The sequence below is a fragment of the Hypanus sabinus genome, chromosome X1 (genome assembly GCF_030144855.1).
Source record: "Hypanus sabinus isolate sHypSab1 chromosome X1, sHypSab1.hap1, whole genome shotgun sequence".
NCBI classification, from domain to species: Eukaryota; Metazoa; Chordata; class Chondrichthyes; order Myliobatiformes; family Dasyatidae; genus Hypanus; species Hypanus sabinus.
The window spans coordinates 65,005,448-65,028,320 of NC_082738.1; the positions used below are offsets into that span (position 1 = coordinate 65,005,448).

General features: G+C 42.1%; 2 protein-coding genes across 2 annotated transcripts; one reads left to right on the forward strand and one right to left on the reverse strand.

Moving 5' to 3' along the window:
• Positions 1-951: 951 nt before the first annotated feature.
• Positions 952-17,050, forward strand: LOC132384970 (large ribosomal subunit protein uL14). The gene is made up of 5 exons (XM_059956664.1): positions 952-1,025; positions 4,185-4,268; positions 4,525-4,653; positions 16,053-16,166; positions 16,913-17,050. The coding sequence occupies exons 1-5, from the start codon at positions 1,013-1,015 to the stop codon at positions 16,993-16,995; spliced, it is 423 nt and encodes a 140-aa protein (XP_059812647.1). The 5' UTR covers positions 952-1,012; the 3' UTR covers positions 16,996-17,050.
• A 4,667-nt stretch (positions 17,051-21,717) lies between these two features.
• Positions 21,718-22,496, reverse strand: LOC132384971 (peptidyl-prolyl cis-trans isomerase-like). The gene has a single exon (XM_059956665.1). It carries the CDS (start codon positions 22,488-22,490, stop codon positions 21,996-21,998), a length of 495 nt encoding a protein of 164 aa, XP_059812648.1. The 5' UTR covers positions 22,491-22,496; the 3' UTR covers positions 21,718-21,995.
• Between the last annotated feature and the right edge of the window lie 377 nt (positions 22,497-22,873).

Below are 22,873 nucleotides of genomic sequence, written 5' to 3' on the forward strand. Positions count from 1 at the left end.
GACTATCCCTAATGAGATTATGTCTCTCCAAATGCTCATAAATCCTGCCTCTCAGGATCTTCTCCAACAACTTGCCCACCGCTGAAGTCAGTATAATTTACATTTTGTGTATTGTCAGTATTTAACTATCCATGATGCTGCTACAAGCTACTATTTCACTGTACCTGTAGCCCACTGTACTTATGCACATGATAACAAACTCCACTTAAAAGCTCAAAGGACATATGTCACCATAAGCAGCCCTGAGATTCATTTTCTTGCATGCATACTAGGTAAGTCCAATAAACACAATAGAATCAATGAAAGACCACACCCAACAAGATGGACAAACGACCAAATGTGCCAGACAACGAACACCGAATACCAGTTTTAGAGTCAGAAGGACATATACTGCATTACGGCTGATTCGTTATTACAGATAGGACAATCCATAATAACTGTCTGGATATAATATTACAGGATAAACAAGCAAGAACAACTTACTTAACAGTCATAGCCATTCCATGCACACATAACTTACAGAAATCAATCAGTGAAAATCACCAGAAATATAGTGAATTAAAAGAGGAGATTGTCATTGTCATTGTCCCGACAGCAATGTCTACAACTGGTATCATTGCAAATTCACCACATAGTAACATCAATTAGGAATACACAGCAATATCTATGTAAATCTTCAGAAAACCACAATACCCCTAGAATAGTCTGACAAGCACCGCAGAGAGCGCTGAGAATGAATTAGTTTTATTTAAAAATAAACTTTATTCTTGATAAAAATCTACAATAAAAAGTGCTAAACTCTTAGACTCTCAAAGACATTCAGTAGTGTTAACACTTTCGAGCCCATCAACCAGCGCTGGGAATTCCAACACCACAGTTCCTAGTCCCACGTGATACGGGCCAATGATCTCATAGGCGACACGTTCAGCTGCGTACTCGCGTCATCACAGGGCGCGCGCTCCGTCGATATATCCCATAATCCAAGGCGCCCGGCCTCTCTCCCTGTGCCACAATGTCGAAGAGAGGTAAGCGGGAGGAGGGGAGCGGCGTTATCCGCTGCCATCCTCACTCCTGGTAGGTAGGACGCGCCGGTTCCTGTTCAGGTTGTCTGTATAACCTTACGCCCGTCTTGTCTCTGGGGTATTTGTAGATCACTGATGGATTTTAGATGTGTAGCCGGGGCGCAAGGTTGTGTATTATCGGGTGACGGCCATGTTGGAGTGACCTGGTGTGGAGATGGCGCTTCTTCTCCGCCGCCCGGCTACGTACTCGGCCTGTTTGTGGGGAATCGAGCCTTTACGTGAGTCCGGGCCGTGGAGCCGTTGACCTGGGTTAAAGTGTTGGTGAGGAGGAGGAGGAAAGATCTAGGTCCCCAGATGCATTGGTTGTTGAACATGTTAACTGTAGAGTACGTTATCGCCAAAGTAAAACTAGTGTCAAAAGTGATCAGCTTTAGAAACACAGAAAACTTACAGCACAATACTAGCCCTTCGGCCTACAATGCTGTGCCGAGCATGTCCCTACCATAGCAATGTCTCTACCTAGGCTTACTTATAGCCCTCTATTTCTCTAAGCTCCATGTACCTATCTAAAAGCCCCTATCGTATCCGCCTCCACCACCATTGCCGGCAGCCCATTCCACGCACTCATCACTCTCTGAGTAAAATACTTACCCCTGCCATCACCTCTGTACCTATTCCCCAGCACCTTAATGGTTGTCCTCTTGTGGCAACCATTTCAGCCCTGGGAAAAAGCCTCTTGACTATCCACGTGATCAATGTCACTCGTCATCTTGTACACCTCTATCAGGTCACTTCTCATCCTCCGTTGCTCCAAGGAGAAAAGGCCGAGTTCACTCAACCCGTTTTCATAAGGCATGCTCCCCAATCCAGGCAACATCCTTCTAAATCTCCCCTTCCCCTTCACCCTTTCTGTGTCTTCCATATCCTTCCTGTAGTGAGGTGACCAGAACTGAGCACCGTACTCCCAAGTGGGGTCTGACCAGGGTCCTATATAGCTGTCACATTGCCTCTTGGCTCCTAAATTCAATTCCACAATTGAAGAAGGCCAGTGCACCGTATGCTTTCTTAACCACAGAGTCAACCTGTGCAGCAGCTTTGAGTGTCCTATGGACTCGGACCCCAAGATCCCTCTGATCCTCCACACTACTAAGAGTCTTGCCATTAATACTACGTTCTGCCATCAGATTCGACCTACCAAATTGAGCCACCTCACACTTATTTGGGTTGAATTCCATCTGCCACTTCTCAGCCCAGTTTTGCATCCTATCAATGTCCTGCTGTAACATCTGACAGCCCTCCACACTATCCACAACACTGCCAACCTTTGTGTCATCAGCAAATTTACTAATTGAGCTTGAACTTAAGCCTGAAATTTCAGGGAACTATATATTTCTATTCCCTGGTCCTTCAGTCCTGCAACACTCTCCAGGGTGTGGAATGGTCCTATTCTGGACCACTTTGCATTTATCTGACAAAAAATAACTCCATTTGCCATTCCTCAGACTGCATACCCAGCCAACCAAGATCCCTGTGGAAACCCTGATAACCACCTTCATGGTCTATGATACCACTGAGTTGGGCAATGAGCGCAGCTATGGGTTTTTCACTACGCCAGGCCCACAATGATCATACACCATATATCTGTGAGACCATAAGACACAGGAGCAATATTCAGCCAGTCATCCCATTAAGTCTGCTCCACCATTCCATCGTGGCAGGTTTATTAAGCTGCTCGATTTCATTCTTCTGCCTTCTCCCCATAACCTTTGACACCTTACTAATCAAGAACCTATCAGCCTCCGCTTTAAATGTTCCAAATAATTTGCTCTCCACAGCAGTCTGAAAATGAATTGCACAGATTCACCACCCCGGGCAGAAGAAATTCCTCCTCATCTCTGTTCTAAAGGGGTGTCTATCCATTCTGAATTGTATTTATTACCATACTTCAAATACATGATGAAAAAACATCTTTATGTTATGTCTCAGTTGAGATGTGCAATCATGGTAATTTATAAATATTTTAGGCTTTTAAGGCACTCTTTCAATGATATTGAAATATTGAAGGTAATTTCTGAGTGGGCTCTTTTGGGTGCCTCTATTCTGTGGAGCAACTGTCAGTGGAAGTAAATAATGATCCTAGAACACTGTAAATGATCTGGTGGATCTCGAGTGGTACTGGGTTTCAACCCGAGCCATTCACAGTCCCCACCTCCCCGTGGTCGCTGCAGGTTCCGATAACTGTATTCAGTAATATGTACAGGGCTGTCCTCCGATCTGAAGCAGCAGACAAATTCCAGCATCTGCCGAAGCTTGAGTTTATCATGAACTCGAGTATATCTGCTTTTAGTTTAACAATACTGGCCCTTTGGCACACACTCTTCCATTGACCTATTAACCTACTCTGGATCAATCTCACCCTTCCCTCCCATGAAGCCCTACATTTTTGCCTTCCTAAGTGTCTCTTAAATCTCCCTAATGTATTTGCCTCACAGTGTGTATGAAAACGCTACTTCTGTCACCCACCCCCTCCCTTATCTTTGCCTCATCACCTTAAAATTTTGGCCCCCTATAATAGTCGTTTCCAGCTAGGGAAAGAAGTCTTACCAAGTCACCTGATTCTTTGCTCCAGAGAGAGAGAAGCCCTAACTTGCTCAACCTGTCCTGATAAAGACATGTTCTCTAATTGAGGCAGCATCCTGGTAAATCTTCTGTACTCTCTAAAGATTCCACATCCTTCCTTAAATGAGGTGATCAGAACTGAACCCAATGAGTGTAATGCACCAGGCTGAACCTGGGGTTAAGTGGGCAGTAGTTGTTCATGTGAGCAGTGGATTGGGGCATTACATTCTTGAATGCAGAATCAATATGATCTCAGTGTAGGTGCAGTTTTGACATTTCCACTGGTTGATGGTCTGTCTCAAGCTGTGATGAAAATTTCTTCAGCAGACGAACTTGAATCTCCACAGCCCTTGGAGACAAGCCAATGATCGTAGGTACTAAAATTGAGGAATGTGAGTTAATTCGGGGAAGTGGCACTTAGATCCAAGATGAGTCAAGTGTGAAAGACCAACGGGCCAAGAAGTAATTCTTGCAGCTAATTATCTTCTGCCCATTGTCAAATCTTTCACTCATCACTTAAAACTTTGTTTTGGTTTGCTGCAGGACGTGGCGGGTCATCCGGAGCGAAGTTTCGCATCTCCCTCGGTCTTCCCGTGGGGGCTGTAATCAACTGCGCCGATAATACGGGTAAAGTTCTCTAGATTGTCGGATACAAGGAGCAGCGAGTAATCTCTGAATAAGTACTTATTGGGTAGAAGAGTATAAAAAGTATATTTAGCATTATGCACATTATTTTTTAGTGATTATATTAACTATCTTGATGCAGAGACTATTTGGTCATTTTGAACCATACGGGCATAAAGTACTGAAGCTGCAGATTTGATTTTCCAGTGATGGTTATGGCAAAGCAGTGTGTTTCATCAGATTATTGACGTGGTTTCAGGTGCCAAGAATCTGTACATCATCTCTGTCAAGGGGATTAAAGGCCGGTTGAACAGGTTGCCAGCTGCTGGTGTTGGAGACATGGTCATGGCCACTGTGAAGAAAGGCAAACCAGAGCTCAGGAAAAAGGGTGAGTAACCTCCAAGTTGGAATCAAAAAGACGTTGCACCATGCCAGTAAGTAAGTCAGCAGATTGTGCCAGGAATGAAACAGTATTGTAGTTGAGTTGTCATTCCAAAAAGTGATCTAGGATGTAAATGTGTTCATTTTCAAACCACCAACTTAGCTTGTTGGGAAGTTTCAGAAGTGGTTTGTTACTGTATGGTAAGGTGACTTGAAGAATCATGGAGATCATTTTTGAGTAGCCATTTCAGAAATGTTGGATATTACATGAGTGTGTGATTTGTGTTGGGGTATGTTCTTTTAAATTGCCCAACATTGATCTGGGTCCCCTGTAAGTTGATGGTTATAATTGACAAGTATTTAGGGTGGAAAAAAATTGCTGTGTTTAAGCTTCAGTACCTTCAGAGGTTTTTGGTGTGTCCTGGGGTTTCATAGGTGGTGTGTTTTTTGTGGTTTGGAACCTTGAGGACAGTTCTAAAGTCAGACCTTGATGAGCAGGTTAGCTTATTAATGAATGACTTGGAATTGTTTTGGACAAATTGTCAGTGCTTCTTTGAGATGGGGTTGTTTTGTTATCTGGCTTTCATTTGTATCAGTGTGGGGTTAGTTAACCTCATGCCACAGATTTGAAATGATGCTTATTATCTTATATAGATGATGGGCATACTCCTAGGGTTGTGCAGTATTCAAACAGGCCCTTTGGCCCAACTCCCATCTATGTCACCATGGTGCTGACCTGGGTTAGTCCAATTTACCTGTGCTTGTCCCACATCCTTTCCTATAAAAGCAACACGCACAAAATGCAGGAGGAGCTTTGCAGGTCAGGCAATATCTATAGAACATTTAAAGCTATTAGAAATGTATCTGCCTGTACCACTTCATGTAGCAGCTCTTTCCGTGTACAGGTGTCCCCTGCTTTACGAATGTTTGCTTTACGCCACTTCGCTTTTACAAAAGACCTACATTAGTAAACTTTTTGCATTACAAAATATTGTTTATTTTTGCTTTTATGAAAATGTTTCCCATATAAATTAATTGTTCTTTGCTTTACGCCATTTTGGCTTAAGAAAAGTTTCATGCGAACGCTCTACCTTTGTGAAGGGGGTGGAACACCTGTACCCACCGTGCTCTGTAGGGGAGAAGCTGCCCTGGGGTCCCCTTTAAATCTTCCCCCTCCCACAATAATCCTGCACCCTCAAGTTTCGTCTCTTATCCTATGCCCCTCATAATTTTCTCAACCTCTCTATGGTTACGCGTGCACTTTGGCCTCCTTCACTCGGAAAAATGATTCTCGTGCCTCCTCGCAACTCAGTGCCTCCAGTTCCAGCAGTATTGTTGAGAAGGTTTTCCATGCTCTCTGGCTTAATCTCAAATGTCCTCTTACTGTCTTTTGCACCTGCAACATGATGTCCAACTCTAGTACTCATTGTCCTGCCTTCTTCAGCACCGTTTGCTGTCATCACTGTAGGGTCTGCGCCCCCCAGACCTTGTTCTCAGGGCCCTGCTGTTCACTGTCCTGCCCAGGTTGAACTTGATATGTATGTGAAGATTTCCTGTTTCGTGTGCTCACGCAGTGAGTGGGGCACCATCCTAGAAGCACTTGCATAGCCTACTCTTTGGCTTTGGTGAGTTGTTGAGGATGGGGAAAGTAATTCATTGCTTTAGGGTGAGATTGCAGATGTGTTGTGCTGTATATCCTCAATCGGCAATGGAACAGTTCGTGCAAAGATTTGCACTTCCACAATCTGGGGACATTGCAGCGTGCATTTGAAGTTTGGTTTCTGTTGTATTGAAGAGAGGCCAGTAGCAGCCAATTTGCATATAGGAGAATTACACAAATATTTTTGTGTGGTTTGCCACAGTTCCCTTTGCTATCAGTTACATTTCTTCTGATGGAGGACGAGAAGGTTGTGGTTTTGGACTACAGCTTTTGTGATTAAAGCCATGAGATATAGGAGTGGAATTAGGCATTTAGCCCATCCAGTCTGTGCCTCCATTTCATCATGGCTGATCCAATTTTCCTCTCATCCCCAATCTCCTGTTTCTCCCCATATCCCTTCATGCCCCGACCAATCAATAATCAACCTTTGCCTTAAATATACACAAAGACTTGGCCTCCACAGCTGCCTTGGCAAAGAATTCCCCAGATCCACATTCTGGCTCAAGAAATTCCTCCTCACACCCGTTCTGAAAGGATGCCCCTCTATTCTGAGGCTATGTCCTCTGTTCTTGGACTCTTCCCACCATAGGAAGCAACCTCTCCACGTCAACTCTATCAAGGCCTTTACTCAACCAATAGGTTTCAATTAAGACACCCCCTCATTCTTCTGAATTCAAGTGAATACAGGCTCAGAGCCATCAAGTGCTCTTCATATACAAGCTGTTCATTCCTGGAATATTTTTCATGAGCCTCCTCTGAACCCTCTCCAGTTTCAGCGCATCCTTTGTAAAATAAGGGACCCAAAACTGTTCAAAATACTCCCAAGTGAAGTCCCACTGGTGCTTTATATAGTCTCAACATTGCATCTTACTTTTATATTCTAGTCCTCTAGAAATTAATGCTAACATTGCATTTACCTTCCTCAGCACAGAGTCAACCAGCAATTTAACCTTTAGAGAATCCTGCACAAGGACTCCCATGTCCTTTGTGTGTCAATTTTTAGTATTTTCTCTCCATTTAGAAAATGGTCAACCCTTTCATTTCTTCTACCACATCCACAGCATCTGGCAATGAATTTACCACCATCTGGCTTAAGAAATTCCTCCTCATCTGTTCTGTCATGATGTCCTGATCTGAGGCTATGCCCTCTTTGGGCCATTATTAGAAACAAGAGGTAACAGTGCATCCAAATTTTTAGTCTCTGGAAGAGAGGAGAGAGTGTAATGCATCTGTTTGCTGCTGACACTAAATTGTGCAGAGTATGTTGAGTCTGCAGAGAGATATAGATCGGTTACGTGAGTGGGCCACTGGAGTGCAGCATGCTGTTAAATGCGAGGTCATCCACTTTGGAAGGAAAAATGGAAGATCAGATTATTATTTAAATGGTAAAAGATTGCAGCATGCTGCTGTGCAGAGGGACTTGGGAGTGCTTGTCCATGAATTGCAAAAGGTTGGTGTAACGTTCTCCTTCGCGTGTAAGTGATAACGTCGAATTTAACGTCGAGATAAACCACAGTCAATGAAACCAGATCGCAGTAAGATTAACCATTTACTGTTCACTCTTCACATTAACATATGGTGAAAACTGTTGATAAAACAATACAAGATTGATACAGTATTTGTTCCTTCCTTAATATCACATTTCAAGTGTAAATACTTGCAAAGGTGACTATAACTACATTACACTAAGGTGCAGTATACAGGGAGAGTTTACCTGCTCCATTGACTACTTTAAATACACTTCCATGCAAACTATCCGCGACTCTTTAACTAACGAAAGCATAAACATTATCTACCGTCGTTACTTCTAACAGGATCGGCATTAACATCTTAGTTCAATATATCGATTATCTATTAACTTACAGCGTTGCTCTCACTGTGATTTCTCATGCCTGCAAAACTGCTTCTGCTCAGGTGAGCCTCGTGGAAAGCCCCCACCCTCGCGCTAATTTCAAACCGGTGTTTTCCCACAAGACGCGGCGAAACCGGATGTGACGTCATCACATGCCGATATATTTTACATGCAATGAATATACTTTAAACACTCCTAATTCTAACTAGAAAATACTATTGAATGAATTACTAAGCGAAAATATTATAAACTAAATAACTGTCGTAAAGACAGCACACTCCCCGCTTGACCTTCGTAAGGTCACAATGAGCAGAGTACAAAACTTAGTCTCTTAATCAGTCATTGGGTAGAAGTAGAATAACTTCTGTAACTGGCCCTTGGTAAATTTTCACATCGCCTTGGTCGGTAGTCTTCAATTCGATCTTCCTGACATGTCCATCCCCGCTAGGGAATGTAGCAGTGATTCTGGCCGTTGGCCAGCTGTTGCGGGTGGCTTGCTTGTCCCCGAGCAGGACTAAGTCTCCAACTTGAAGATTCCTGCGGGGTTCTGTCCACTTTCGTCTCTGTTGCAACGAGGGTAGATATTTCTGTCTCCAGCGGGACCGGAACTGATTTGCCAGAGCCTGGACTTGTCTCCATTGCTTTGTGTACAAATTCTTGTCTGAGAAGTCTCCTGGTGGAGGAGGTGCTCCTGCCTTCTGCGTAAGGAGCGTTGATGGCGAAAGTATAAAGGGGTTTTCTGGGTCAGAAGACACAGGTAGGAATGATTGTGCGTTTATAATGGCTGTGACCTCTGCCATTAGGGTGCACAGTACCTCGTGGGCCAATCGGGTGTGTTGCTGCATCTCAGGTTTCCTTTTCCGGGTTTTCCGTAAGGACGTGAACCGTTTGACTGCCTGCTCTTTGTTATCTGGTGAGCGCTGGCATGGTTCTCTGATAGGCAATGGGGCAACCCCATTATTTGCTTCATCTCTGAAGACCTTGGTGTCTTTGGTTTTTAAAGAAATGGTATCTTGAGCTGATTGTGCAAGTTTGTTGTCATACTTCGTTTGAGCGAAGACTGACTGGCCCAGCGACTCGTCGCTTGCCTCGCGCTTGTTAACGCCTTGTTGTGCTTCCTTGATATACATGGAACTTGTGCAGGGTTGAAAAATCGAATGGCGGCCACTCTCTTGCACATTGGTCGAGTGTGTCGACCGTCGGTTTGTGTACGTCACCGAGACACACCTCTCCTATCACCACCCAGCCCAGATCCAGACGTTGCGCGAAGGGGGCGTCGAGTGGTCCATTGACCTGCTGCCTAACCTTGTGTACCTGGATAACATCTCTTCCTAATAGCAGGAGTATTTCCGCTTTCGGATCCAGTTCTGGGATGTGTTTGGCGATGTGGTGGAGATGCGGCTGGTGTAGCACCGCACTTGGTGTCGGGATCTCAGCGCGGTTATTCATGATTTCATTGCACTCTAAGAGCGGAGGGAGACAGATGACGACTTTACCATCCAGGGACTCGATCTGGATGCCTTCTGCCTTCCTTCCTTGGGTTTTCATGTTGCCTGAGCAAGTTTTGAGGTAGTATGGGAACCGCTCACTCTCAATGTTGAACAATTTAAAGAACTCTGGACTGACTAGTGAACGATTGCTCTGATCGTCCAGAATCACATAGGCTTTGATGGCCTTGTCTTTGGCTCCTTTAGGGTACACCTTAGTGAGGCAGATCTTGGAACAAGAACGACTTGACTGAGCTTGATCGCAGACTTCTGTACAGTTCGAGCTGACAACTGTTGTCCTGGGGTGAGCCTCTCTGTCCCCGCCGTCCTGTTGTGGGGGAGAAGGAGCGCTGTCGGTTTGCAGTGACAGGCCGGGATGCATGGCCCCGACGTGATCCGTGCTATCACATTCCGGACACTTCACGGCGATCGTACACTCTCTGACGAGGTGAGAGGTTGAGGAACAGCATCTAAAACATATTCTGTTCTCCTTGAGAAGAGCCGTCCTCTCTTCAAGGGGTTTTTCCCTAAACATTCTGCATGCTTTCAGGGGGTGAGGTTTGTTATGCAATGGACAATACTCGCCAGGGTCGTTGTTAGTTGTAAGGGCTTCAGTCTTGAGCACTGACACGGGTTTATCAATGTTGAAAATATTCGAAGAGGATCTACCTGGACCCACGAGGCTAGGGTCGTTTTGCCTCTTCGCCTCCTTGCGCACAAACTCAGTGAGGTGCTCAAAGGGAGGGAATCGACCACCGTGCTCTTCCTTGTACTCTGAGGCAACAGTCAGCCACTTGTCCTGCAGCCCAAATGGAAGTTTGTCCACGATTGGTCTAATCCCGGATGGAGTATCTAGGTATACTAGACCAGCTGAATAGCCATCTTCTTTGGCGCCTTGGATCTCCATGAGTAAATCTCCGAATTCTCTTAACTTAAAGTGATCTTTGGCTGACACCTTAGGAAAGTTTTCCAGACGTCGATATAGCGCCGCTTCAATAATATCGGGGGCCCCATATCTCTCCCAAAGTCTCTCCCACGCTTCGCTTAAGGCTAGCTCAGGTTTGTTGATGTACACTGAACGCATGCGTCTCACCTGGTCGCGTGATTCTTTCCCCAGCCATTTCGCCATAAGGTCCAACCTTTGGGTTGCACTGAGCTGGACCCCGTCGATCACGTTGGTGAATGTGGAGTGCCATGCACGGTAATTTTCGGGTTTATCGTCAAACTGGTACAGTCCTGAAGTGACGAGATCCCGTCGTGCTAAATACTGCAGCGTGGGATCGGCTGTAAGCGGCATGCGGGCTGGAGAAGTACGTTGGCGCCTATATGACTGAGAACGCACGTTTCTCATGGAATTTGCCATCCTGGATTCAACCTCCGCGTCTCTTCGCATCGAACTTTGTAACTTTGGTGTCAAAGAATATCGGTTGTCAGCTCTTTCATTCTTGACTTCATCGCGGAGTCGCGAGGGTAAATTCTCTTCCTCGTAGCTGGGGAAGTTATCGAATAGGTATGGAGAGGGGAGACGAGCCTGCCAGTCTGTTTGATATTGTACATAGTCGCTCGTGCGTTCCAGTCTGGTCCTTTCTAAAGCAGAACTTGCTTCGGTCAGATCACGCGACCCTTCAGCTTCTTCTATGTACTCTGCTTCCACCATGGCAGCTTCTCCTTCTCTTTCTAGCTGCAGCACTTGCAACTCTGTCGATATTTTTTTCATTTCCAACTGGGTTTCGGCTTCTCTGGCGGCCTCTTCTCTTTGTCTGGCAGCCTCTTCTCTTTGTCTGGCGGCCCTTTCTTTCTGGATTTCGGCTTCTCTGGCAGCCTCTTCTCTTTGTCTGGCGGCCTTTTCTTTCTGGATTTCGACTTCTCTGGTGGCCTGTTTCATTTTCAAAACTGCTTCTTGTTTGGCGTAATGCAGTCGCACCTTGGCGGCTTCTGCCTTGGCTCTTGCCTGTGTGGACTTACTTGATGTCGTTCTACTGCCCTTGTCGCTGGGCGCCATCGACTTGATCCCGGATCGAGCTGACATTGCAGCACTTGGAACACCTGATAACGCCCGGGTGGGCTTACTTGATGTCGGTTTACTGCCCCTGTCGCTGGGCGGCCTCGACTTGATGCTGGATTGAGCTGACATTGCAGCACTTGAAACACCTGATAATGCCGCTTTTTCACTGTAACGTTCTCCTTCGCGTGTAAGTGATAACGTCGAATTTAACGTCGAGATAAACCACAGTCAATGAAACCAGATCGCAGTAAGATTAACCATTTACTGTTCACTCTTCACATTAACATATGGTGAAAACTGTTGATAAAACAATACAAGATTGATACAGTATTTGTTCCTTCCTTAATATCACATTTCAAGTGTAAATACTTGCAAAGGTGACTATAACTACATTACACTAAGGTGCAGTATACAGGGAGAGTTTACCTGCTCCATTGACTACTTTAAATACACTTCCATGCAAACTATCCGCAACTCTTTAACTAACGAAAGCATAAACATTATCTACCGTCGTTTCTTCTAACAGGATCGGCATTAACATCTTAGTTCAATATATCGATTATCGATTATTAACTTACAGCGTTGCTCTCACTGTGATTTCTCATGCCTGCAAAACTGCTTCTGCTCAGGTGAGCCTCGTGGAAAGCCCCCACCCTCGCGCTAATTTCAAACCGGTGTTTTCCCACAAGACGCGGCGAAACCGGATGTGACGTCATCGCATGCCGATATATTTTACATGCAATGAATATACTTTAAACACTCCTAATTTTAACTAGAAAATACTATTGAATGAATTACTAAGCGAAAATATTATAAACTAAATAACTGTCGTAAAGACAGCACAGTTGGTTTGCAGGTGCAGCAGACAATCAAGAAGGCAAATGGAAGGTATTACCCAAAATTATTTCAGATGATCAAACTGGTTTTATTAAAAATCGTTATTCTTTTTTTAACATGAGAAGATTGTTGAATATTGTTTATACTCCCTCACATGACACTTCAGAATGCGTGATTTCATTAGATGCGGAGAAAGCATTTGATAGAGTTGAATGGCCTTACTTATTTAATGTGTTGGAGAAGTTTAATTTTAGTCCGATATTTATATCATGGATTAAATTGATTTATCATACTCCATTAGCCTCAGTGTTTACCAATAATCAAAGATCTCCCTTTTTTCGCTTATTTCGGGGCACTAGACAAGGATGTCCTCTTAGTCCATTACTATTTAACATTGCCTTAGAACCTTTGGCAATTGCCATCAGACAATCACAGGATATTTTGGGTATTAATCGTGGGACAGATATTCATAAGTTATCTTTGTATGCAGATGATTTATTACTATTCATTTCTAACCCGGAGAAATCCATTCCAGCAGTTTTATCATTATTGGCTCAATTTAGTGAGTTTTCTGGGTATAAGTTAAATCTTAATAAAAGTGAATTGTTTCCTTTGAATAAACGGGTCCCAATTTATGGAAATTTACCTTTTAAATTAGTTAATGACTCTTTTACTTATTTAGGGATCAAAATCACAAAAAACCATAAAGATTTATTTAGATTTAATTTTTTACCCTTAATTGATCAGATTAAAGATTTGTTTACTGAGTGGTCACCTTTATCTTTCTATCCCTAATAGGTAGGATTAATGCTATTAAGGTGGTTATTTTACCTAAGTTTTTATATATTTTTCAAGCGATACCAATTTTTATCCCGAAATCTTTTTTTACTAATGTTGACTCTAAAATTTCTTCATATATATGGCAGAATAAAAATCCCAGGTTAGATAAAACATATTTACAGAAGACAAAAAAGGAAGGCGGGTTAGCATTACCTAATTTCAGATTTTACTATTGGGCAGTTAATATTAGATATTTGTTATGTTGGTTGAAAGATGGGGGTGGATCTTTTGGCCCTTGTTGGGTGAGTTTAGAAACTAAATCGGTATCAGCTTATGCTCTGGGTTCTATTTTAGGGACTTCTCTCCCTTTTGCTCTTTCTAAATTGTCGAAACGAATTGACAACCCGATAGTTAAACATACTTTGCGTATATGGTTTCAATTTCGGAGATTTTTTGGGTTGACTCAATTCGTTTTAAATAGTCCTATTGTATCTAATTGTTTTTTTCACCCTTCCATTATAGATCAAGCTTATTTGGCTTGGAAAACTAAGGGATTAATAAGATTTTCTGATTTATTTTTAGACAATTGTTTCATGTCTTTTGAGCAATTATCCAACAAATATAACTTGCCTAGATTTCATTTTTTTAGATATTTACAGATTAGACATTTTTTAAGTTCTGTACTCTCTACGTTTCCGAATTTTGTGCCTTCAGATATTTTGGAGAGTTTATTTGAATTAGACCCTTCTCAAACGGGGCTTATTTCAAAACTTTATAATATAATTATGAAGATACGTTCAGAGCCTCTTTATAAGACTAAAAAGGATTGGGAAAGAGAGCTTAGTCTTAGTATTTCTAGTGAGAATTGGGATAGAATTCTTCAATTAGTTAATACATCATCGTTATGTGCCATACATTCACTAATACAATTTAAGGTCGTACATAGGGCCCATATGTCCAAGGATAAATTAGCTCATTTTTACTCTCCTATTAGTCCTATTTGTGATAGATGTCATTCTGAAATTGCGTCTTTAACTCGTATGTTTTGGTCTTGTTCATTTTTGGAGAAATATTGGAAAGATATTTTTGATATTATTTCTGCGGTTTTGAATATCGATTTACAACCTCATCCTATTACCGCAATTTTTGGCTTACCAATCTTAGACTCACTGCATTTATCTTCTTCTGCCTGTCGAATGATTGCATTTCTAACTCTGATGGCTAGAAGATCTATATTGTTGAATTGGAAAGAAATTAATCCTCCCACTGTATTTGATTGGTTCTCTCAAACTATGTTATGTTTAAATTTAGAAAAAATTAGAAGTGGTACTTTTGAGACTTCTATTAAATTTGAAAAGTTATGGAGACCATTTATTCAACATTTTCATATGATGTAATATGACCCTGTGCCAAGTTCATTTGATTTCCCAGCTTTTAGCTTATGGATTTTGAGAGGACCGGAAGTGACGGCATTGATGAATACTTATTTTTGTGAGATATTATAAACAGCCCCCTTTTTTTCTCTTTTTTGCTTCTTTTTTCTTCTATATTAGTTATTAGATTAGCTAGTTTGGCATTATATTTTTTTTGTTTTATTTTCTTTTTTCTGTTTTCTTTATATCATATATTATGAAATATTTAGACTTACTATGTTCATACATATATTTTATGGCTTATGTTTTGGTAAACTCATTTATATTGTAACTATTATGTATGTTTTTTTTATATGTAATGGAATTTATATGTTGGTAATTTCTTTATCAATATATCATTTGTGTTCTGTCCATATTACTAATATTAATAAAAAGATTTAGAAAGAAAAGAAGGCAAATGGAATGTTGACTTTCATTACTAGAGAGATTGAATTTAAGAGCGAGGGGGTTATGCTGCAACTGTACAATGTACTTACTGATGAGGCTGCATCTGGAGTACTGCATGACGTTCTGGTCTCCTGAACTGAAAGATTTTCTGTCTTTGGAGGCGGCGCAGAGGAGGTTCACCAGTTTCTAGAGGTGGTAAGGTTATACTATCGAGTAGAGCCTGGGACTGTACTTGCTGGAATTCAGAAGGATGAGAGGAGATCTTGTTTAAAAAAAAAACATAAAATTGTAAAAGGGATAGATAAGATAGAGGCAGGAAAGTTGCTTGCGCTGATGGGTGAGACTAGAACTAGGGGACACAGCCTCGATAAGAGGGAGTAAATTTAGGACACAGATGAGGAGGAACTGCTTTTCCCAGAGAGTGATGAATCTGGAATTCTCTGCCCAATGAAGCAGTGGAGTCTTCCTCATAATTGTATTTAAGACAAGGTTGGATAGATTTTAGGGGAATTAAGGGTGATAGGGAAAACGCAGGTAGGTGGAGATGTGTCTGTGGTCATATCAGCCATGATCTTGTTGAATAGTAGAGCAGGCTCGAAGGTCCAGGTGGCCTACTCTTGCTCCTTTTCTTGTCTTTTATTATGTTCTTTCATATTTAGACCTGAAAATTGTAAGCATTACACTATCATAGTATGTCAGTACCCAAGCCAAGTATGGCCAATGTGGGGAAACTTGTACTGAGTCTAGGATTTTGTGGTTGATTGTGTCATGTACTAACTTGCCTGACCCAGAACAGAAATCTATGCACTTATGGTTCAATAGCTGCAGTTGTTTTGAGACTATAAACCGAGCCAACATTTGTGGGGTGAAAGTAAGATTGGTCAACAGGCGCAGGCAAGAAGAACAATGCTTGTTGCAATACAGTATCAATTTTACACTTGTATTTTCATGTGGTTGTATTACAGTGCATCCAGCAGTGGTGATACGGCAGCGAAAAGCGTATCGGAGAAAAGATGGGGTGTTCCTTTACTTTGAAGACAATGCAGGAGTGATAGTGAATAACAAAGGAGAAATGAAAGGTATGGTATCTGGGTTGGAATTGGCTCCTTGCTGCAAATTTGAAGCTACTGTTTAAAGCCTAGCTTGAATTTGTGGAATATCCTGCCCGTCAGGATAGAAACACTTATTCCAATGAGTTTCCCCATTACAGATCATGTTGGATCTGTCAGCTTGTTCATTTCCTCCTTAAAAAGCACTTGCTTTGTCTGTTCTCAGTGGCTCAGTGAGTTGTCGAGGGGAGGCAAAGGAACACATAGCTTTTGGGTGAGGTGGCAGCTGCCATGTGCTGTTTAATCTCAATCAGTTATGTGACATTTTCTATATAGTCACTTTCCAACATCAGTAAACCTGAGGCATTTGGGTTGGCACTGTGAAAATGAGTTAATTCAGTGTTATAATCAATTTGCATAAAGATTCTTGGTTTCATTGGAGGATTGTATTTCTTTTGGCTTCCACTTCTAGGAAAGTTAGAAAGGGATGTGGGTTCTATCCAGTCACCCCTAAATTTTTAAACTGAGGGAAGAACTAACAACAGCTTGTAACCAGTTGAATTTGTCCTCTTGGTTCTGCTGCTGTTGATCTTTTCTGCACCATCATGTGGATGTGGTCATCATTTGTGTTCGTGGTGCTCCAGGTGTGAACTTAACAAAGTTGCATTCAGTTTTAATGTGACTTGTCTGCTTCCATTCTTGACCCTGTGGAAATGATTGTTTGGTTTGTCATTTCCCTGTTCTCTTCCCGATCATTGTTCTGCTTTCATTTCTAGGCTCTGCAATCACAGGCCCAGTTGCCAAGGAATGTGCAGATCTCTGGCCCAGGATTGCTTCCAATGCTGGAAGCATTGCATAAGAACTGTAAAGGCTTAAGCTGTCTACAATTCAATAAATTTTTTTCCATCCAGAAACACGATTTCTGATTTATTTTTGACTTTCATTCGCAGTGTTCTGTAAGTAGAAGTTAAATATAAAGTACACCAGATAAGCACAGGTGTGCAATGAAAAGCTTGCAAAAGGAACATTCTGGCATTGGGTAATGTACATTGTTGAATGATCACAGACACAACATATAAGCTGTGTTCACAAGTAAAACAATTGTCTTCAAGAAAGAACACAACTTGGACAAAAACAGTTAGTTTAAGTACAGTGATGAAATGCACTCCTTGTCTTTGCTTTCTGGTATAATTAATATTTTGTGTATTGTCTATCTACCTGTCTGATGTTGCTACAAGCTACTTTTAGCAAAATGTACTAAACTCATTTTAAATGTTCAAGGTAAAGTACATATGTCGGCATAAAGAGCCCCAAGGTTCATTTTCTTGCAGGCATACTCAGCAAGTCCAATAAATGCAACAAATCAATGAAAGAGCACACCAAACAAGATGAACAACCAACCAAATGTGCAAGACAACAAACTCCAAATACAGAAGATAATAAAAGCCTGAGTCAGTTTTGGAGTCTAAGTTACATTACAGCTGATCCATGATTTCAGATATGTGGTGCGTGGCCAAGTGGCCAAGGCGTTGGACTCGCGATCTGAAGGTCGTGAGTTTGAGCCCCAATCGAGGCAGCATGTTATGTCCTTAAGCAAGGCATTTAACCACAAATTGCTTCAGTACCGTGCCGGGATTAACCTCGTGATAGACTGGTGTCCTATCAGGAAGTGGGAGGTGGAGGAGTCTCGTACTCTCAGTCGCTTTGCGCCATGGACACCGGCATAAGCACCAGCCTGATGAGCCTCTAAGGCTCCGGACAGACTTTAATTTTAATTATTTCAGATGGTCTGGAAATAAAACGTGGGATAAACAAGCAAGAACAACTTACTAAATAGACATAGCCATCTTACACACATAACTTACAGAAATCAATCAGTGAAAAACACCAGAAAATGCTGAATTGAGGAAATTGAAAGACTTTGGAACATTGTCCCAATGGCAATGTCTACAACTGGTATCCCAAATTCACCACATCATAGCATTAAACAATTTGGACCACACAGCAATATCCATGTAAACCTTCAGAAAGCTGCAATAGTAAACACCATTAGAATAGTCTGAATGTTACTGGCAAGTGATAAATGAGTATGCTTGGCTAAAACCTTGGGTTTTACCTGCTTGAGCGGAGACCAAAAGTGTTTGGGTTGTGGGTACAATTCAGTGAGCTGGCATGTGGGGTTGAGTGAAATTATCCACTCTGGTTCAAGAGCTTGATATTTCATGGGTAATAACTTGAACCTGCTGATGTGAGTCCTGAGGCATCTGTACCTTCCTGATGGCAGCAATGAGAATAGAACATAGCCTGGGAAGTGGAGGTCTTTGATCATGGATGCTACTGGCATGTGACAGCACTCCTTGTAGATGTGCTCAATGGTGGGGAGGGCTTTACCTGTAGTGGACTTGATTCAAAAAACAAATTCTCAGATGAACCCATTCCAGATAAAGACTAGAGATCCAAAACGTCAAACTTGCCTCTTATCTTCTTCTCCCCCCCCCCCCCCCCTTCCACAAATGCTACCAGGTGACCCACTTGTTTCCTCCAGCCTTTTCCTTGTCCAGATTTCAGCATATGTACTCTGGGCAGACACTACCTGTGCTGAATTCCTGACAAACATTGCAGATACGGCTGCGAATGAAATAGCTTTATTTACAAAACACAAACTTTATTCTTGATAAAATCTACATACAAAAAAGTGCTAAACTCTTTACATTCTTAATATTAAGTAATGTTTGAACCCTCCTTCCTCTGGCTTTTAATGGTGTTGGCAGTCCAAATTATAGGTTCACTACTGCCACCAACTGGACTTGAGTGTGGGCTAGAGAATTTGGAATTGCAACCTCTACTAGTGCACTTACTCAGTGCTAAGAAGGTGTCTGGTGTGTTGGCATTCATCAACCGTGGGATTGAGTTCAAGAGCCATGAGAACGTTAGAGCTATATAGGACCCCAGTTGGAGTACTGTGTTCAGTGCTGGTCACCTCACTACAGGAAGAAAGTGGATAGAGAGAGTGCAGAGGAGATTTACAAGGATGTTGCCTGAATTGAAGGGCGTGCCTTAAGAGAACAGGTTGTGAACTTGGCCTTTTCTCCATGGCTTGACGGAGGATGAGAGGAGACCTGATAGGTGCATGGGAGGATAGAGAGGCATTGATTTTGTGGATAGTCTTGAGACTATTTCCCAGGGCTGAAATGGCTAACACAAGGGGCATAGTTTTAAGGTGCTTGGCAATAGGTACCGAGGGGATGTCGGAGTTAAGTTTATCCACACAGAGAGTGGTGGGTGTGTGGAATGCACTGCCGGCAGTGGTGGTGGAAGCGGATACAATAGGGTCTTTTAAAAGCCTCTTAGATAGTAGGTACATTGAGCTTAAAAAAATAGAGCGCTTTGCGCTAGGGAAATTCTAGCCGGTTTCTAGAGTAGGTTATATAGCTGGCACAATATTGTGGGCCCAAGGGCCAGTAATGTGCTGTAGACCTCCATGTTCATCAACTGAAAACCAAATTACCCCAAAAAACCCAATAGATTTTAAATAATGAAGGACAATATTCTGAATTAAAGTCACTTCCATAACTTAAAAGTTTTTAAATTGAAAACTATCAACCCCCAAAGATAGTACTGCAGCCTGCATTTGCTTTATTTCAAACTTGAATGCTTCACATTGTAAAAGAATATGTTAAACTGTTTCATAACGATGACAAAACCTACACGTCCCAAAATGATGATCTCTAACAAGATACAAAGAAAAATTAAGCATAGGATGCCCCATTTTAAGTCAAATCAATATAATTTCTTCCCTTCTTGTCTTACCCCCTTCTCACATGAGTTTTATGTATTCTGTAAAGGTGTCTCCCCTTATGTCCATTATCTCTCAGGTCTTGCCATAATCCCCTAATTCTTAGCCCCATTGACCCCTTAGCTTCTGATTTGCTAAGACTTCATCCTCCACAACCGTAAAAGTAATTGTTCTATTTCAACAAATAAAGCTGAAATGGGATAACCTTACCGCCCACAACAGTCTTATAGCCTGAGCTTGTGTCACATCCAAACATTTTCAATTTGAAGACAAAGCTGATCCATAAGTCACATAGTCATAATCAAGTCAAGTCGAGTCACTTTTCATTGTCATTTCGACCATAACTGCTGGTACAGTGCACAGTGAAAACGAGACAATGTTTTTCAGGGCCATGGTGCTACATGAAACAATACAAAAACTACACCGAACTATGTAAAACAACACAAAATAGTACACTAGACTACAGACCTACCCAGGACTGCATAAAGTGCACAAAACAGTGCAGGCATTACAATAAATAATAAGACAATAGGCACAGTAGAGGGCAGTAAGTTGGTGTCAGTCAAGACTCTGGGTATTCAGGAGTCTGATAGCTTGGGGGAAGAAACTGTTACAAAGTCTTGGCGTGAGAACCCAAATGCTTCAGTGCCTTTTTCCAGACGGCAGGAGGGAAAGGTGTTTGTATGAGGGGTGTGTGGGGTCCTTCATAATGCTGTTTGCAGATGCAACGTGTAGTGTAAATGCCTGTAATGGCGGGAAGAGAGACCCCAACGATCTCAGCTGACCTCACTATCCGCTGCAGGGTCTTGCGATCTGAGATGGTGCAATTTCTGAACCAGGCAGTGATGCAGCTGCTCAGGATGCTCTCAATACAACCCCTGTAGAATGTGGTGAGGATGGGGCAGTGGGAGATATACTTTCCTCAGCCTTCACAGAAAGTAGAGATGCTGCTGGGCTTTCTTTGTTATGGAGCTGGTGTTGAGGGACCAGGTGAGATTCTCTGTGAGGTGAACACCAACAAATTTGGTGCTCTTAATGACCTCTACCGAGGAGCCGTCGATGTTCAGCGGAGAGTTGTCGCTCCGTGCCCTCCTGAAGTCAACAACCATCTCTTGTTCACACTAAGAGACAAGCTGTTTGCTCTGCACCAGTCTCTTAGCTGCTGCACCTCCTCTCTGTATGCTGACTCATCGTTCTTGCTGATGAGACCCACCACAGTCATGTAATTGACAAACTTGATGATATGGTTTGAGCTGTGTGTTGCAGCACAGTCGTGGGTCAGCAGAGTGAACAGCAGTGGACTGAGCACACAGCCCTGGGGGGGGGGGGGGGGCTGTGATAATCAAGTACCGATCTAGTTAAACAAAATAGTCAACAGGGATTTTCGTGTAGTACCCAAGGATATTTAATGCCACTTTACCTTTGTCAATTATCTTACTGATATTGTGCTTCCATGTCAGATTATTATCCAGCCACTTGCTTACCACTGACCTTCTTCAAGAGTCTGACTATATAATTTCAAATTAAGTGTAGGTCTATTGATCCTCTCTGTAAAACATATAAGTTGTGTTTTAGCTACTGAAAGCTAAAAACCCCAACTATTTGCCCACTGTTCAACCTTATTAACCGCTAATTGTATCCTACATACAATTAAATTGATTCTTTCCTCTGATCCGTAAAGCACCATCTTCAAAAAATGACTTACCCCTCTCAGAGAAATAATCATTAATTATCATATTAAACAATAAAGAGCTACAAATACTGCCTTGTGGGGTCCCATTCTCTTTTTTTTTTTGGTGAGCAAATGTACATTTTATTTGAATGAAGTGTTTTAGTACAAGGCTAAAATAAACATAATTCCATTATACCTCATGAAAAAGTTAAAGGCTAAGCACTGCCACAGATCACTGAAAATTGATGGTTCAGGCTCCAACCTGGGCAAAAGCCTCAGGTAACTTGGAAATGTACGATTACACAAATCAACTTGAGATTTGGATTTTACCACCTTCATAGCAATGTACCAATGGACAAAAGACTGGGCAGCCACCGTAGGAATGTTCTCATCACATTGTTCCACAGTCAAGAATGCAAACAGTAACACTCATCTTTCCACACTGCGATCCCTTAGATTCCATTTGTTTTACGACATCGTAGCCTTCTACCACACGGCCAAACACAACATGCTTTCCATCCAACCAACTAGTTTGGGCAGTGCAGATAAAAAATTGAGATCCATTTGTATTGGGCCCAGCATTTGCCATTGATAGTATTCCTGCTCCTTCATGTTTGAGTATGAAGTTCTCACCCAGAAATGTGTTACCATAGATGGATTTGCCCCCTGTGCCATTGCCTTTTGTGAAATCTCCACTTTGGCACATAAAGCCAGGAATTATTCGGTGAAAAATTGATTCCTTAAACCCCTCACCCTCTGGTTTGGTACAAAGCACACAGAAGTTCTCTGCAGTTTTTGGAACAACATCGCTCCTTAGCTCAAATACAATGCAGCCCACTGGCTGCTTATCAAAACCAATGTCGAAGAAGACGCAAGGGTTGCCCATTCTATTTTTCTTCCTCTCTTGCCACTTGGTGCTGACCTCAGCCAAGCATGCTGCTAGGAGTGCTAATTCCCGTGGGGTCCCATTCTCAATCTCATAGAAGCCCGAATACATCTTACCTAGCCTTACCTGCATTGAACATCCAAATAAAAAAACTCAGAAAAAAATTATATAGCCTTTCTCTTACTGCTAATTTCCATAATTTAATCAAATCTTTATTTCCCTGTGCTTTCCTAATACCATCCTCCAAACACAAAACTGCTACCCTTCCAAAATCTGCTCTGATAAAACACTAAATCAACTTTTTTCTAAAATATAATTTAACCACTCTATTACCATACATTCCATAGGTTTACACAAATGGGGTGTTAGTGATATTGGTTGAA